At 41.8% G+C, this 17,760-nt stretch overlaps 1 protein-coding gene and 1 long non-coding RNA gene across 2 annotated transcripts; one reads left to right on the top strand and one right to left on the bottom strand.

Moving 5' to 3' along the window:
* Positions 1 to 767: 767 nt before the first annotated feature.
* Positions 768 to 16,899, bottom strand: LOC117514462. The gene is made up of 3 exons (XR_004561888.1): positions 16,756 to 16,899; positions 7,221 to 7,226; positions 768 to 778 (listed from the first exon to the last, which is right to left on the bottom strand). It is a non-coding gene; the product is annotated as an uncharacterized LOC117514462 (long non-coding RNA).
* fabp4b (fatty acid binding protein 4b) lies at positions 15,656 to 16,507 on the top strand. The gene is made up of 4 exons (XM_034174934.1): positions 15,656 to 15,814; positions 15,936 to 16,111; positions 16,190 to 16,291; positions 16,369 to 16,507. The coding sequence occupies exons 1-4, from the start codon at positions 15,742 to 15,744 to the stop codon at positions 16,417 to 16,419; spliced, it is 402 nt and encodes a 133-aa protein (XP_034030825.1). The 5' UTR covers positions 15,656 to 15,741; the 3' UTR covers positions 16,420 to 16,507.
* Positions 16,900 to 17,760: the final 861 nt, after the last annotated feature.

Genomic DNA, 17,760 nt, shown 5'->3' with positions numbered 1-17,760 from the left:
TCCAGTAGTTTATGGTATATTACACAAGTAAAACAAATCTGCGTTTTCAATTGACTTGGTAAATGGACTGCATGTATGTAGCACTTTTCTATCTGAATCAGAAGCTCAAAACGCTTTACAATGATGCCTCACATTCACCCCATCACAGACACACTCACACACAGATGTCAGGATGCTGCCATGAAAGGTACTCACTACACACCGGAAGCAAATTGGGCATCAAGGACCTTGCCCAAGGGCCCTTAGTGTCTGTCTGGTCTGCCTGGGGTTTGAATCGAGGATCCTCTGGTACCCAACGCGTAACCACTAGACCATCACCTCCCCCACAAAAACCATCGTTACTCGACTGTGTGGTCCTTCGAAACTCATGTGTGCATTCATAATTCATTATATAATTTTATATCTTAGTATGCAGAGTGCACAGAGTATATATACATCATCTCTCTGATGCCTTTCACTTAATTCTCTATTCGCTCAATGTATTTTAAGGGGTACTTTCCCAGACTTTTCCCAAGCCTAAGAAAATGCATTGGTTATAGGCTGGGGAGTTGTACTGGGAAATCCCTGACAAATCTCCCCTCCCTCAAAATTAGCCATGAAATACTAAGCAGTCATCTGCAGAATGGCTTAGTTGCTTGTAGCAGAATAACACTTATCACATGTCTAAATAAACATAAGGAGCTCCCTACCCCCTCCCAATCCAATTAATCTTCAATTAGGGGCTTTGTATCTGTGTCTCCTATTCCTGGCTCCACAGGTGGGGTATGTTTTGTGTGTGCTTGTGTGAGAGTGCATTGGTGTGGGTGTGTGCATGCGTAATTATTAGGTTCAAGCCGGGGATTTCTATCATACATATTCATCTCATGGCTAATACTGTTCCATGACTACCAAGACTTTTTTTGTATCTCAGCACAGTCTGCCAGCTTCAGCAGAACGAGACGCATGATACTGACCTGTCAAAGGTAAATATATTGTGTACGATGCCGAGAAAATGTGAGGCCTCAAACCGAGTGATTTATCAGGGATTTTCGTTAGTCTTTGCAGGCTTTATATAACTACCAGCTGAGGTATGCACTTTCCCATGTTGTAAGAGGTCAGGAGGTCACTCTCTAAGGACTGTGGCAGTTGTTTTTCACACAAGAATCCTAGCCCACTGTTCAGGATCTAAGAGAGCATTAAAGAGCAGTGGAGAACTGCACACTGTGCATCACTTTAGCTCCCGGTGAACCCTCCACCCACTGTGCTCTGCACCCGGTGGCTGTGCTCACGGCCAGCTCTTCCTGCACGTCTCCGTGTGTCGACAGAACAAGCAGTGTCTCTGTCAGAGGCAGCTTGCCCCCCCTTTAGCTCCCCATCAGCCCCACAGTTGGTGTGCTGCAAACCAGAAGCCTGAGGCACATGGAGCATGTGGGACGACGGGATGAGAGAGAAGATCAAAGCAAGAAGCATGAAAAGCTCAAAGCACACAAGCAAGAGGCACCTCTCCAACCTCCGCCAGACACACACGCGCACACACATGTACGCACACACATGCACCCACTCTCTCTTTCAGGGTAAGTGGGAATTAGACCTGAAGTGATGCCCCCTGCTGGTGTCAGGTGTTTATGCACTATCCCATTCCAGGGTTTGCAAACTAAAACACATTAATCAGATAATAAACATACATAAAATTAAATTGAATTTAAATTTTAAATTGAGCTTGTTTTGTTCTGCTTGGGTTTATTTTAATCTCCATTCTAATTGCTATAACACGTTGCATAGGATTAAAGCTTAACCAGCAGAGTATCAAGTACATGAGCTTTATGAAGTGTGCTTTGTGTGTTTATTTAGCTTAAAACCTGTTGTTTTCATATTAACAGTGAGCTGTGGTCTCCTCGCTCCACTCTGAGCCTAGAAACCTTTTATGGAAGTGCATTTTTAATTAGCTTACACTTACTCTTAAGGGCACGGTCAGACGACACACGGCGGAAGCTGAACGAAGGAAAAAATGTCACAAAGTCACAAATCGTCGAGAAAAAGTGGACGAATGAGCCTGCACTTCTCCCATCATTTCTGCAGCCAGCCTGTGGTGTCCGCGGCACCTGCAGGTGTGAGATCTGGTTGTCTTGACAACAGGTTTATCTTTACTAAAACGTGTGCACCGCAGACGGCTGCAACATGTATAAATAGTTAAAGTAGTTGATCAAATGTTCTTGCCGCTATTGTTTCTGTATGAAAACGTTGCTTTTCGTTCCACACATGTATGAGTCACGTTCAGCTCGTCTGAGCTTTAGTTACTGATCCATTCAGATATCGTCAATGTTCGTGCAAGACGTCGGACTTGGGAGGTTGGACGAAGTTGGACAACAACCAAACAGAACGTTGACGTACGGGAACTATGCAAATGATGAGGAACCATCAACACAGAAAGCAAAATTGATGAATTGAGGTTGTCGTCAGGATTCGTTCACATTTTTCAACAGTTTGAAAATTTATACATCAGAGGAAATTTAGTTGATAAGCTTCCTGATTTAATAATAATTCACGTGAACATTTGCTGATAAAGTCATGTGGGATGCAGAGGGCACACACTGTGGACTGTGATGTCATGGAAATTTGTCATATGCTACTGGAGGTCTTGAGGAAATTCTCTTGTACCTACATTAATGGCCACTGTCCACCAGGTGGAGATATTGCTCTATTTCAAGAACCTTGAGTACTGGCTGCTGTGGGACAAGATGACAACTAACCTGTTACTTATATTAGTAGATAGACATAATTATGTCAGCTGCTAGTTTTGAAATTTTGAATTTGACTGCTATGTGGAAAAGGTTTAAGTCACACTCTGAGCAAAGACAACACATACAAAGTGCACATGAGGATGACACATTAATTACAAGGTGCCCTCAGAGAGCACATAGCTCCTCTGGGGTAATAATCGCCAACCATTATTGATGCAGAAGTTCCATAAAGGGCTCCTTCCAGTGCCAGATTATCTCCTCAGTTGAGGTCAACAGAGTCCCATCCTTACTGTATACAGCTTGGATGGTTCTCTGTTTTCCTCTGCTGAGGAGCCTCACGGTCCTCCAGAAGCACCTTGGTGCTGACCAAAAGTCCTCTGTGGTTTTTCCGAATTCTTCCCACACCACTGGTTTGCCTCCCTCATAGCACAGGCTGCCGCCCTTTAGGCCTGTCGGTACCTCACAACTGCCTCCAGAGTCCTCTGAGATAACATATCCATATCTTCAGTCGGACAGCTTCCCTGACCAACAGTGTCCACCATGGTGTTTGAGGATTGAGGCCCCTTGAGGCACCGAAGACCTTCAGGCTACAGCTCCCTACTGCAGCTCCAGCAGTGGAAGCTTTGAACGTTGCCCATTCTGGTTCAATACCTCCAACCTCCACAAGGATGTCAGAAAAGGTCTGCCGGAGGTGTGAGTTGAAGATCTGTTGGACAATGAGCTTCTTCAGATGTTCCCCCTTTCACCCACACTATCCATTTGGGGTTACCAGCTCTGTCCAAAATCCTCCCCCATCCTCTGATCCAACTCACCACCAGATGGTGATCAGTTGACAGCTCTGCACTTCTCTTCTCATGAGTGTCCACAACATACGGCCTCAGATCAGATCATACGATCACAAAATTGATCATCGACCTTCAGTCTAAGGTGCTGTGGTACCAAGTACACTTATGAGCATCCTTATGTACATGGTGTTCATTATGGACAATCCATGACTTGCACAGCAGTCCCCTAACAAATGACCGCTCAAGTTTAGATCTGGAAGGCCTTTTTTCCCAATCACACCCCTGCAGGTGTCCCTGTCATTGCCCACATGTGCGTTGAAGTCCCCCAGCAATGGAGCCCCCCACTGAAGTCCCATGCAGGACTCCAGTCAGGGATTCCAAGAAGGCCAAATACTCAGAACAGCTCTTCGGTACATACGCACACACAACAGTCAGAGTCCTCCCCCCTCTCCCCCTCACAACCCGAAGGCTGAGGAACCAGAAACATAAATGTCACTGCTAAGACAAGTCACTGAAGACATGGATCTTAGTTTTGATTCAGGAGCAGTATACATGTTTTGATGTCATGGATGATGGAAAAAATGTAAACTCACCATCATCATGATCACCTTTGACTGGAGCTTTACCATGCTGTTTAGCTTTATAAGGAGTCTAGTCAGACTTATGAACACCCCACTGGCCTTTAGGATCCTCTCTCCATTATTCATGAGTGCTCAGGTTGGACCCTGGGAACAAGCTGAGTGGGGCACTGTGTCAATACAAAACATTGGCCGCCACAATAGGCTCGGCCTCCAACTACACTGTTGACAGACACCAACACAAAGGAGTTGAAAGGGGTCCCCCTTCGTTCTCACACACACTGAAGAATGAGTCAGTGTGCTGCCGCTCAGAGCTGTGTTTGTACAGTATATACAGCTTTTGTCCCGGGCCACTGTTCTCCCATCAATGGGGACTGAAGTGTTGATGAAAACCAGGAGCAAAGGACTTCTCTGTGGATGCCAGTAAGAGTTCATTTTCATTAGATGGGCTCTGCGCCTAGCTGCTGGATGGCATCTAACATGCACGTGAGATCAAAAACGCATATATCAGGTACGCAGCATTCCATAATATATCACCATTCAGCTTTTCTGAGCCCTTCTTGAGTAAAAAAAAAAACATAAATGCAATGGTGGGCACAGCAAACCAAATGGTTTAATTCAGTATCCGCTACTCCTCTAACTGAAGAGTTAATTCAGTCATTCATGTTCTGCCACTTATCCTGGTCCACGTCGTAGTGGCAGTAGATAAAGCTGCTCATCTCACACTTCCCTATCCTCAGCTAAATCTGCTATCTCTTCCTGGGGGATCCCAAGGCATTCCCAAGGCAGATGGAAAGTATAATCCCTCCAGCGTGTCCTGGGTCTTCCCTGGGGGCCTTCTCCCAGTCGGACATTTGGTGACAATATTCAGTCAGAACCAGTCAGACCACTGGGGTCCTCATGGATTACTGAGAGAGAGAGAACGAGAGAGAGAGAGAGCGCAAAAAGATGAAGCTGCTAATGCTAACGCTGGCTAATGCACAAAATTTCCCTGGAAGTCTTGGCCAACAAAAGGGACAGATGGAACTTAGCGTATTTGTGCAGAAACACATACAGCACTGCTGTGTTATGATTAATAAATGTAGCTCATCCCAATAATGTTGAGAGGCTAAAAAGGCTAGCACAACTTTATATACATACAAAAATAACTGTTGCACAAGCATAAGCATTTCTGATCAATACAGTTCACTGAAATTGTAATGTTTATCAATAAAATGCCCCCCGTGACATTGGTGTCAATGATCTATAACCTCAAACAGGAACAGATATGTGATTTTAAACTTTATACATATTTTTAAATGCTAAACTTTATTTAAAAAATTGTTAGTGGACTTAAAGTTAGCGGTACTAAATTTACCAGAAGGTAATTGGTTCACTAATGGTTTTCAGTGTTCACTGAAAAACTAATATGCTGATGAAAACCCTAACTATGTTCATTAGCAGTTAGCAGATTAGCGGAACTGTGCCCTCCACTGTGAAAAACAGTAACATATTTTTAGCAGTGTTTTGAATTGATGACTAGAAAAAAACTGAGGACTAACACATCAAAGTGTGTCATCATACAGTGTTATAGCGTTACGATATAAATCAAGAGGACAAGTTTCTTGTCTTTGAAGTTGCCGCTAAATGGCGCCATCTCCATCCCAAATTATTGTTCACTGAGAATTTGTGTGTTTTTAAAAATCTTTTGAGTACTTATTATTGTTCTTCTTCAAAGAATCTGTAGTGTGCATGTAAGAGTCATCAAAGGCCCACTTCATCATGAATAACGTTTTTGTTGCATATTTGCAAAACTAAAAAAATAAAAATCACAACACTACTGTCATTTTGGATGGTCATGATGTGACTAATCAGTTTTGTGATTTTTATCAAGGTCCCTAATAGTGTCTGAAATACTTTTTAAAAAAGTAAATGCCACACAGCTGCACAGTGGTAAGCACTGAGTGTTTGATCTATTTATCCTTTTTAACGCGCAAAGGACCAATGTCACAGAGAGATCGTCTGACTTTGATCTGAATCTGGTTTCTTCCGAGCATCTCAAATCATTTCTTTATGCAAACTGTTTCTCCATTTTGGTCTTCCAAAGCAGTCATCAGCAACACTCGTGAGTGCTGATAACTGCTGATAACAGGCATAAATAACTGGAGGAAAGAACAGTCCACCCAAATAAAAAGGAGAAGAATTAAAGTGATACAGTTTCAAGTAACACTGTAAAACACTGAACTGTTTACTGTATTAATGTGCTCAAATAAGAACCATGGCTATTACACTCAAGCCAGTTTGAGTTTAAGATGCCTTAATTGGACCCTGGGAACAAGCTGAGCGGGCCACATTTTTTTCCTGTGAGCCTTGTGGTTTTGACTCTTGCTTGCCTCTACTGGTGGTTGGCTCTCACCTGCGATATTGTATCACTTCCTGTTCCGGAGCACAGCGGTGTTTTGCTGTATCTGTTAGCTGTTTAATCTGCGCAGTTAGACTGATGTAGTTAACTAGATAACGATTTGTTTCCCAGTGTAATCTTCACGTGCCTTAACTAAAGCACTCCCTCTGCTGAATCACCTCTAAATTATTTACACATTATTCACTTTGTTTGTAGGAATCCGCTAGCTTAGCGCAGCTACTAGCTCTTAGCCGGTTTAGCATGGCGGCTTCTCCTGTCTCTCCCGCACTTTTCTGCTCTGGGTGTGAAATGTTTAGTTATTCGTCGGCCTCCTTTAGCAGTAATGGTACTTGTAATAACTGTAGCTTATTCGTAGCTTTGGAGGCCAGGCTGGGCGAATTGGAGACTCGGCTCCGCACCATGGAAAATTCTACAGCTAGCCAGGCCCCTGTAGTCGGTGCGGACCAAGGTAGCTTAGCCACCGTTAGTTTCCCTCTGGCAGATCCCGAGCAGCCGGGAAAGCAGGCCGACTGGGTGACTGTGAGGAGGAAGCGTAGCCCTAAACAGAAGCCCTGTGTACACCGCCAACCCGTTCACATCTCTAACCGTTTTTCCCCACTCAACGACACACCCGCCGAGGATCAAACTCTGGTTATTGGCGACTCTGTTTTGAGAAATGTGAAGTTAGCGACACTAGCAACCATAGTCAATTGTCTTCTGGGGGCCAGAGCAGGCGACACTGAAGGAAATTTGAAACTGCTGGCTAAAGCTAAGTGTAAATTTGGTAAGATTGTAATTCACGTCGGCAGTAATGACACCCGGTTACGCCAATCGGAGGTCACTAAAATTAACGTTGAATCGGTGTGTAACTTTGCAAAAACAATGTCGGACTCTGTAGTTTTCTCTGGGCCCCTCCCCAATCGGACCGGGAGTGACTGGCCAATTTTCTTAAATCCTCCAAACCGTGACTATCCAGGGTTGGGACCAGGAAGCAGAGTTGTAGTCTTACACACCTCTCTGCAGCTTCTCTCCCCCTGCCATCCCCTCATTACCCCATCCCCGTAGAGACGGTGCCTGCTCCCAGACCACCAATAACCAGCAAAAATCTATTTAAGCATAAAAATTCAAAAAGAAAAAATAATATAGCACCTTCAACTGCACCACAGACTAAAACAGTTAAATGTGGTCTATTAAACATTAGGTCTCTCTCTTCTAAGTCCCTGTTAGTAAATTATATAATAATTGATCAACATATTGATTTATTCTGCCTTACAGAAACCTGGTTACAGCAGGATGAATATGTTAGTTTAAATGAGTCAACACCCCCGAGTCACACTAACTGCCAGAATGCTCGTAGCACGGGCCGAGGCGGAGGATTAGCAGCAATCTTCCATTCCAGCTTATTAATTAATCAAAAACTCAGACAGAGCTTTAATTCATTTGAAAGCTTGACTCTTAGTCTTGTCCATCCAAATTGGAAGTCCCAAAAACCAGTTTTATTTGTTATTATCTATCGCCCACCTGGTCGTTACTGTGAGTTTCTCTGTGAATTTTCAGACCTTTTGTCTGACTTAGTGCTTAGCTCAGATAAGATAATTATAGTGGGCGATTTTAACATCCACACAGATGCTGAGAATGACAGCCTCAACACTGCATTTAATCTATTATTAGACTCAATTGGCTTTGCTCAAAATGTAAATGAGTCCACCCACCACTTTAATCATATCTTAGATCTTGTTCTGACTTATGGTATGGAAATTGAAGACTTAACAGTATTCCCTGAAAACTCCCTTCTGTCTGATCATTTCTTAATAACATTTACATTTACTCTGATGGACTACCCAGCAGTGGGGAATAAGTTTCATTACACTAGAAGTCTTTCAGAAAGCGCTGTAACTAGGTTTAAGGATATGATTCCTTCTTTATGTTCTCTAATGCCATATACCAACACAGTGCAGAGTAGCTACCTAAACTCTGTAAGTGAGATAGAGTATCTCGTCAATAGTTTTACATCCTCATTGAAAACAACTTTGGATGCTGTAGCTCCTCTGAAAAAGAGAGCTTTAAATTAGAAGTGCCTGACTCCGTGGTATAACTCACAAACTCGCAGCTTAAAGCAGATAACCCGTAAGTTGGAGAGGAAATGGCGTCTCACTAATTTAGAAGATCTTCACTTAGCCTGGAAAAAGAGTCTGTTGCTCTATAAAAAAGCCCTCCGTAAAGCTAGGACATCTTACTACTCATCACTAATTGAAGAAAATAAGGACAACCCCAGGTTTCTTTTCAGCACTGTAGCCAGGCTGACAAAGAGTCAGAGCTCTATTGAGCCGAGTATTCCTTTAACTTTAACTAGTAATGACTTCATGACTTTCTTTGCTAATAAAATTTTAACTATTAGAGAAAAAATTACTCATAACCATCCCAAAGACGTATTGTTATCTTTGGCTGCTTTCAGTGATGCCGGTATTTGGTTAGACTCTTTCTCTCAGATTGTTTTGAGTTATTTTCATTAGTTACTTCATCCAAACCATCAACATGTCTATTAGACCCCATTCCTACCAGGCTGCTCAAGGAAGCCCTACCATTATTTAATGCTTCGATCTTAAATATGATCAATCTATCTTTATTAGTTGGCTATGTACCACAGGCTTTTAAGGTGGCAGTAATTAAACCATTACTTAAAAAGCCATCACTTGACCCAGCTATCTTAGCTAATTATAGACCAATCTCCAACCTTCCTTTTCTCTCAAAAATTCTTGAAAGGGTAGTTGTAAAACAGCTAACTGATCATCTGCAGAGGAATGGTCTATTTGAAGAGTTTCAGTCAGGTTTTAGAATTCATCATAGTACAGAAACAGCATTAGTGAAGGTTACAAATGATCTTCTTATGGCCTCAGACAGTGGACTCATCTCTGTGCTTGTTCTGTTAGACCTCAGTGCTGCGTTTGATACTGTTGAGCATAAAATTTTATTACAGAGATTAGAGCATGCCATAGGTATTAAAGGCACTGCACTGCGGTGGTTTGAATCATATTTATCTAATAGATTACAATTTGTTCATGTAAATGGGGAATCTTCTTCACAGACTAAGGTTAATTATGGAGTTCCACAAGGTTCTGTGCTAGGACCAATTTTATTCACTTTATACATGCTTCCCTTAGGCAGTATTATTAGACGGCATTGCTTAAATTTTCATTGTTACGCAGATGATACCCAGCTTTATCTATCCATGAAGCCAGAGGACACACACCAATTAGCTAAACTGCAGGATTGTCTTACAGACATAAAGACATGGATGACCTCTAATTTCCTGCTTTTAAACTCAGATAAAACTGAAGTTATTGTACTTGGCCCCACAAATCTTAGAAACATGGTGTCTAACCAGATCCTTACTCTGGATGGCATTACCCTGACCTCTAGTAATACTGTGAGAAATCTTGGAGTCATTTTTGATCAGGATATGTCATTCAAAGCACATATTAAACAAATATGTAGGACTGCTTTTTTGCATTTACGCAATATCTCTAAAATTAGAAAGGTCTTGTCTCAGAGTGATGCTGAAAAACTAATTCATGCATTTATTTCTTCTAGGCTGGACTATTGTAATTCATTATTATCAGGTTGTCCTAAAAGTTCCCTGAAAAGCCTTCAGTTAATTCAAAATGCTGCAGCTAGAGTACTAACGGGGACTAGAAGGAGAGAGCATATCTCACCCATATTGGCCTCTCTTCATTGGCTTCCTGTTAATTCTAGAATAGAATTTAAAATTCTTCTTCTTACTTATAAGGTTTTGAATAATCAGGTCCCATCTTATCTTAGGGACCTCATAGTACCATATCACCCCAATAGAGTGCTTCGCTCTCAGACTGCAGGCTTACTTGTAGTTCCTAGGGTTTGTAAGAGTAGAATGGGAGGCAGAGCCTTCAGCTTTCAGGCTCCTCTCCTGTGGAACCAGCTCCCAATTCAGATCAGGGAGACAGACACCCTCTCTACTTTTAAGATTAGGCTTAAAACTTTCCTTTTTGCTAAAGCTTATAGTTAGGGCTGGATCAGGTGACCCTGAACCATCCCTTAGTTATGCTGCTATAGACTTAGACTGCTGGGGGGTTCCCATGATGCACTGAGTGTTTCTTTCTCTTTTTGCTCTGTATGCACCACTCTGCATTTAATCATTAGTGATTGATCTCTGCTCCCCTCCACAGCATGTCTTTTTCCTGGTTCTCTCCCTCAGCCCCAACCAGTCCCAGCAGAAGACTGCCCCTCCCTGAGCCTGGTTCTGCTGGAGGTTTCTTCCTGTTAAAAGGGAGTTTTTCCTTCCCACTGTCGCCAAGTGCTTGCTCACAGGGGGTCGTTTTGACTGTTGGGGTTTTTACGTAATTATTGTATGGCCTTGCCTTACAATATAAGGCGCCTTGGGGCAACTGTTTGTTGTGATTTGGCGCTATATAAATAAAATTGATTGATTGAAATTGATTGATTAAAATAATCCTGTTATTTACAGATTCAGCAACTTAACCCGACTCAGTTTTAAAGTCATTATGTTCCTCTAATATTTCCTTTAACTTATACTGTGACATACATATGTGGTTCATGATCCCTGGAAGCCTGTTTTCAAATCTAAAATTCTAAAAGCTCATTTAAATTATTTAACATTTATTTAACTTCATGTACTTAAAATATTTTAAGGGTTCAGATGCAAAACCCAGTATCTCCATTTTTTTCTAATGGAGAAAAATGCTGTTGAAAATGCATAGCTTTCCATAAATAAAAAAAAGAAAAAAAAAAGAAAAAAGAAAAAGAAAATGTTTAAATTCTAAAACATGTTGAAGACTGATGGTTAGCTAAGCAGCCAAGTGCATGTTGGCCTCAACTACAAATGTGTGGTTTCAGAGATAGGGTCTGGTGCAGATTTTGGTGTAGTTTAGGTGAAGCCATAGTTTCAGAGTTTACATATCAATGACTGGCAGATGTTACACTCCAACTGATATGTTATGTCAGTGAAAAGTATACAGTGAATATGTGTTTCAAATTTCAGGCGAATTGGATGATCCGTGGCAGAGATACAGGCTTTTTAGATGTGTGGAAAAGTCTATTTTCCACTTTTTAGCGTGACATGCACAGTATAGGCATTTTAAAAGCTAAAAATATAATGAAAAAACAGTAAATATCACTGACAAACTAATCCCCACAACATTTCCCATCAAATTGTGATTCCAAATATGATTTGCTTGTCATTGTAGTTCCAAAATTAACAAAGTTATTCCTGCTGAAAGCCAAATTCATCAATGAAGCCAAAATAATTGTTTTTTTTTTTTTTCATTTTTAATGTGAATGGCTTCCATTCTTTTAAATGGTTGCAGGTCTTTGTAGTTTTATGCTCCTTGTACAGTTGAAGTGGTCATCTTTCTCTCAATTTACCTGCTTTCTTCCTCTGTGCATGTCATGGCTCTCTGCATGTATCCTTTAAAAAATTAAAAAATGTCCCAGTCCTAATGCTTCAAACTTCACTCTGCACAAGTTTATGCAGATTTGAGTAACTCTTAACCTTTAGTCAGCTATACCCCATAATAGGTGATGGCTGAATTGTTCTCCCATTCTACCTATAGCGGGAAATAGTGGCTTGTCCCAACCCTAACACCTGCTTGCTCGCTGCTCACACAGTGCACCTTTTCTGTGTTCTTTGCATGCTGTAATTCCAATGCATTCTTCCACCAACAAAAATAATTTTTAAACACATGGACAGTACTTGGAGTGGTCTTTTTTCACTTGTTTGCAAATTAACGAAGGCTCAGATTTGTATACTGACATCGGTGAACTTCATAATCAGGAGACAAACACAAAAAATGACCAAAAACATCCCTGTTATCAGTACTGCAAGACAGAAACTTAGGTAAGGGTATTGTCTAGGCAGATAGTCTCAACATGCAAGAGAAAACCTCAGCATACGAGGTCTGTTAGAAAAGTAACGGACCTTTTTATTTTTTGCAAAAACTATATGGATTTGAATCATATGCGCTTGCATCAGCCAAGCTTGAACCTTCGTGCGCATGCGTGAGTTTTTTCACGCCTGTCGGTTGCGTCATTCGCCTGTGGGCAGGCTTTGAGTGAGCACTGGTCCTCCCCCTTCGTCGGATTTTCATTGTCAGGAAAATGTCTGAAAGATTGGAGCAGCGCTGCATCAAATTTTTTTCAGAAACTGTGAGAGACAGCCAGGTGGAAACCATTCGGAAAATTCAGATGGCTTTCAGTGAAGATTCTATGGGCGTCACAAGGATTAAGGAGCATTACAACGGGATTAAAGACGGCCCACAGCGGCTGAGGGCGCACCGTGCTCCGAGCGGCCATCGACAGGCTGAAATGACCAGATCATTTCCAAAGTGAAGGCTGTGTTGATCTGGGACGTCGTGTGACCCAAGAATTGTGGGCATAGCCATTTTTAGGCACATTCCACTGTTAAAGGAGATTTTGTAATGAAAGACGTGCGGCAGAATTCGCGCTTCGGGACAAAGCCGCAATGGCGGAGAACAAAAGCAAGTCCGTGTTGGAAGTCTCACGGCACATGTTGACATGCCCAGCTCTCCACAATTTCTTGGATACTCACTCGACTAAAAAGCCACCGAAAGCTGTCTGAATCTTCTGAATGGTGGAAGACATGTCCCGTGAGACTTCCAACACGGACTTGCTTTTGTTCTCCGCCATTGCGGCTTTGTCCCGATGCGCGAATTCCGCCGCACGTCTTTCATTACAGAATCTCCTTTAACAGTGGAATGTGCCTAAAAATGGCTATGCCCACCTCTTCCGCAATTTCTCTGGGTCACACGACGTCCCAGATCAACACAGCCTTCACTTTGGAAATGATCTGGTCATTTCAGCCTGTCGATGGCCGCTCAGAGCGCGGCGCGCCCTCAGCCGCTGTGGGCCGTCTTTAATCCGGTTGTAATGCTCCTTAATCCTTGTGACGCCCATAGAATCTTCACAGAAAGCCATTTGAATTTTCCGAATGGTTTCCACCTGGCTGTCTCTCACAATTTCTGAAAAAATTAGATGCAGCGCTGCTCCAATCGTTCAGACATTTTCCTGACAATGAAAATCCGACGAGGGGGGAGGACCAGTGCTCACTCAAAGCCTGCCCACAGGGGAATGACGCAACCGACAGGTGTGAAAAAACTCACGCATGTGCACGAAGGTTCAAACTTGGCTGATGCAAGCGCATATGATTCAAATCCATATAGTTTTTGCAAAAAATAAAAAAGTCCGTTACTTTTCTAACAGACCTCGTAGTAGGTCCATTAGGGTTGGGACATGATTGGTGCATCAGGTGAAATATGCTGCTACATCAAGCTTTGACATGTCCAGTATGTTGCAGTCACTAGTCACGATGGCCAAGGTGAAAATGAACTTTGAATGAAAATGAATGAGCTACATATACTACATACAATGAGCTGGAAAAACGACCCTAATCCTAACAGTAAAGCACACAGCATTTTTTAAACTGTTTGGGCTGTAACTTCCACCTTTGTTCCCTGCTAGGTATAAAAAGATCTTAGACATATGAAGATTATTGGAGATGTCAATCATTTACCTGTTCAACAGAAGACATTTTATTAACAGAGTTAGCTGAATAAATTCATTCACTGTCATCATCACACACTGTCTGGTTTTTGGGTTTTATGTATTTATTATCGAAGGCAGAAGGTATGATTTTAGATGCCCAGAGCACTGGTCTCATGCCCTTAGCTGTCCATGAAGACACAACCAACATTAGAGTGGCAGTAGTCCTTTTACTGTGTATATAAAGATACTGTCCAAACCCTAAAAGCAACAAGGTATTTTTCATGCAAATTGTTTAAGGCTCTAACTTCCTCAGTAGTAAGACTATCACCACCAAATTTGTGCTGGATGTTCTATAATGACTTTCAGATCAAGAGAAACCATGAGTTGTATCCTAGTACTAACACTTCCAGAAGGATTATTTTTAATTGATGTTGACTCTAAACAAAATGGTTACTCCTCGGGAGATAAAAACATTACAGTTTTGCTAATTTTACAGTCACAGCCAAATATTTTGAGAGTCTATTATGACCCATAGGATCAAGTTAATAGTGAGTTGAGACGTGAGAGTTTATCAAGTTTGATTATGAGATCCATGTATCTGTTAATTGGTCGCACAAATTGTCTGAGTGATTTAAGCAGTTCAATACACTTGCACACCTGTTGCCGACTGATGGGAAGTGATGGCGACCAAGAAGGATCTTTTTTGTGACCATGGAGACCTCACTGAGACTAGCCTGCAACCCCAGTCAGTGAGAGTGGCAGCGAGCAGAGTCCATTTTTTGATTGTGGACTTGGTCGTGGACTCTGTGTAAACGGGGTGTTAGCAAGGCGAAATGCAGATTGAAATATGTTTTTAATTGATTGGTGAGTTGGGATTCCCATTTTGCCTACCTGGTAATGCACTGGTCTCAAGAGCAAGAGACCATGAAGATATGTTGCACAAGCGTAAAAATTTTGCAAACTTTCGTGCCCTTTTTCATCTCGATGACCATGCTGTTGGGTGTCACAACATGGTGGATCATGCACTTCGGTGGGGGCTGTCAGAGAACTATAAATCGAGGCAGTTCAGGCCTGAATTTTGCGAATAATATAAAATGGAGAATACTCACAGCAGAGGAGGATTTTGGCGATTTTAACATGAAATCCCAAAATATTTCCCTGATAACAATATAGAAACAAATTTTGCGCAAAAGGCCCTCTTTAAATACCATGTAACTCAGTGGCTTAATAATTATCAATACCATCATATGAACACAAAATTTAGTCTGATCTTACAAAGCTGTTAACAACTATGTTGAACAGAAATGTTTATTTGTTGTTCACAGGCGCCATCTGCAGGACAAAACCAAAATCACAGCCCCTCACATAAAGAACTAAAGAGTGGCGTAAAAACAAATAAATTAAACAAAACTTGCGCACCTCCTTCCATGTGACTATGCATAATAAATACCATCAGGGTTTCCCCCAAATAATTCCGATCAAAATAGGCCATTTAATCAACTCACATTTATTAAAAAAAAAAAGTTCTTAAAGCCCGAGCCCGCCTACCCGTTGATCCGTTGATTCCAAGAAATAGTCAGCGCTCGCTCTTGATTGGTGGGAATGAGAGACACGTGCTGTCCGTGGCTTTAAAGCGGAACCTTTGCCTTTGATTCGGTTTTTGAGTGAAAACTGGAGACTTTGAAGTGTCTGTGGCACAAACTGAGATCTGCAGCTTTGATATCATGGTCGATCAGTTTGTTGGAACCTGGAAGCTCAGTGCCAGTGATAACTTTGATGACTACATGAAGGCCATTGGTGAGTTTGTATTTTGTTCTAGCTTTATTTTATTCTTTTGTAGTTATCACTTTTTTAACACTTAAGGCCACATAGAAACATTTTTTGAGGGCAAACTGCATTAACGCTCGCCGTACCACAGGTGTCGGCTTTGCCACTCGTCAGATGGGTAACATGGCCAAACCTAACCTGGTGATCAGTGAGGATGATGCTGGCTTCGTTTCAATGAAGTCTCACAGTACTTTCAAAACAACAGAGATAAAGTTCAAGCTGAATGAGGAATTTGACGAAACGACTGCAGATGACCGGAAGACCAAGGTGGGTCAACTGCACAACTCTTAATTTACTTAATCGCTTGATTGCAATCAGCACTGTTGACAACTGAATTGTCTCCAGACAACATTTATCCTTGAAAATGGCAAACTTGTGCAGAAGCAGATGTGGGATGGAAAGACAACCATACTGGAACGAGAGATTCGAGATGGGAAACTGATAGCGGTGAGCTGACAACTGGGGCTGGATGCATTTTTGAGTAGTTCCATTAAATCTATTTAACACCTGTGTTTTCTCTACAGACGTGCACCATGGATGATGTTGTTGCAGTGAGGACCTATGAGAAAGCATAATTCTTGTGTCGCACTCTTCCAGTGTCGTGATGACAAACTGAGATCTTGCAAACGTGCGAGTACAAGAGTGCCGATTGGTCTGTTTGCACATTGTCCATGAGCATCCTTGTAAAACCGATCAAAGCTAGAATAGTAAAACTTCATTTTATGTCAATGAAAATGCCTTTTATATACCATTTGTCAGGCTACAGGTTGGATCCTGCAGTGGTTCAAGAGTAACAAAGTACAAAGGCCTTTTGTTCAATGTCGGGACCATGTGCTTAATCAAAGCAGCAGTCTGAGGGATTCAAAAGCCAAATCCTTACTCTGGGCCAGCAGTGCCCCCTCCCCACCCACGCTTTCTTTTTTTTTTTTTACTGTCTGTACCCTGTGTTCAAGCAAGTGCACTTAATTAGTTCTAATCAGTGTTCCTTGTTGGGGACTTAAATTCTTAGAATTACAAGGCTTTCCTGAATGAATGTGACCCCAGGTGGTCATCTGACAACAAGGGGTATTAATGGTCTTGGGCACCATATGGGTAGTTTTAATACACTGTAATGAGACAAAACATGATCCTCTTTTACAACTACATTTGGTAAAATATTCCATCTAGATTTTACTGGAGGAATTGCTCAAAATGTGCACACAACTGAAATGAATGTAAGCTAAATTTTGAGTTCTCTGCACCATGGTGCATACTCTTCAAGCAGAAGCTATGCAGGCTTCAAGACTGTCCTCTGTGGAATTATCACTTCAGTATATGCAACAGTGGCATTATGGCCTTCAGGACCCTCTGATGGGTAACAAAGCTACAACAATCTGGAGTTGTACCAACAAATGTTCACTATACCAACCTTCCTGTATCAAATATATAGAACTGCAACTGTTGAATAATGTCCCAAAAATGGCAGGATCATTGATCCGCGCCAGTATCTGACAATACAAAATTTGTAAAGCTGACTGGTGCAGTAGTGCCCCATCACCCCCCCCCCCCCCCAAAAAAAAACAGGGTTACTGACAGAATTGCTGCAGACGTACTGTGCTTACAGCATGTGGGTGCTTGTTCTGCTAGTAGACAAACCATCACAGCCACGCCATGAGCTGAAAAGGTCTTAGGTCTAAATCAAATGACTACCTGGTCAAAACACAAATGGCTTTGTGCAGTTTTAATTTACAAACTGATTTAATTCATAAAAAAATGTAAACATGCATAAAATGATACAAAAAATGTATTAACTAAATACGTAAAATGCAGGGTAATGCAAAAAAAAAAAAAAAAGCTTGTTTCCATTGTGGCCTAACAAAATACACTCAGGCAAACATGCATTCATACATCCATTAAAAACCCATAAGTTAATAATA

This window comes from Thalassophryne amazonica, chromosome 7 (genome assembly GCF_902500255.1).
Source record: "Thalassophryne amazonica chromosome 7, fThaAma1.1, whole genome shotgun sequence".
NCBI classification, from domain to species: Eukaryota; Metazoa; Chordata; class Actinopteri; order Batrachoidiformes; family Batrachoididae; genus Thalassophryne; species Thalassophryne amazonica.
This window is presented reverse-complemented; position numbering and strand designations above follow the sequence as displayed.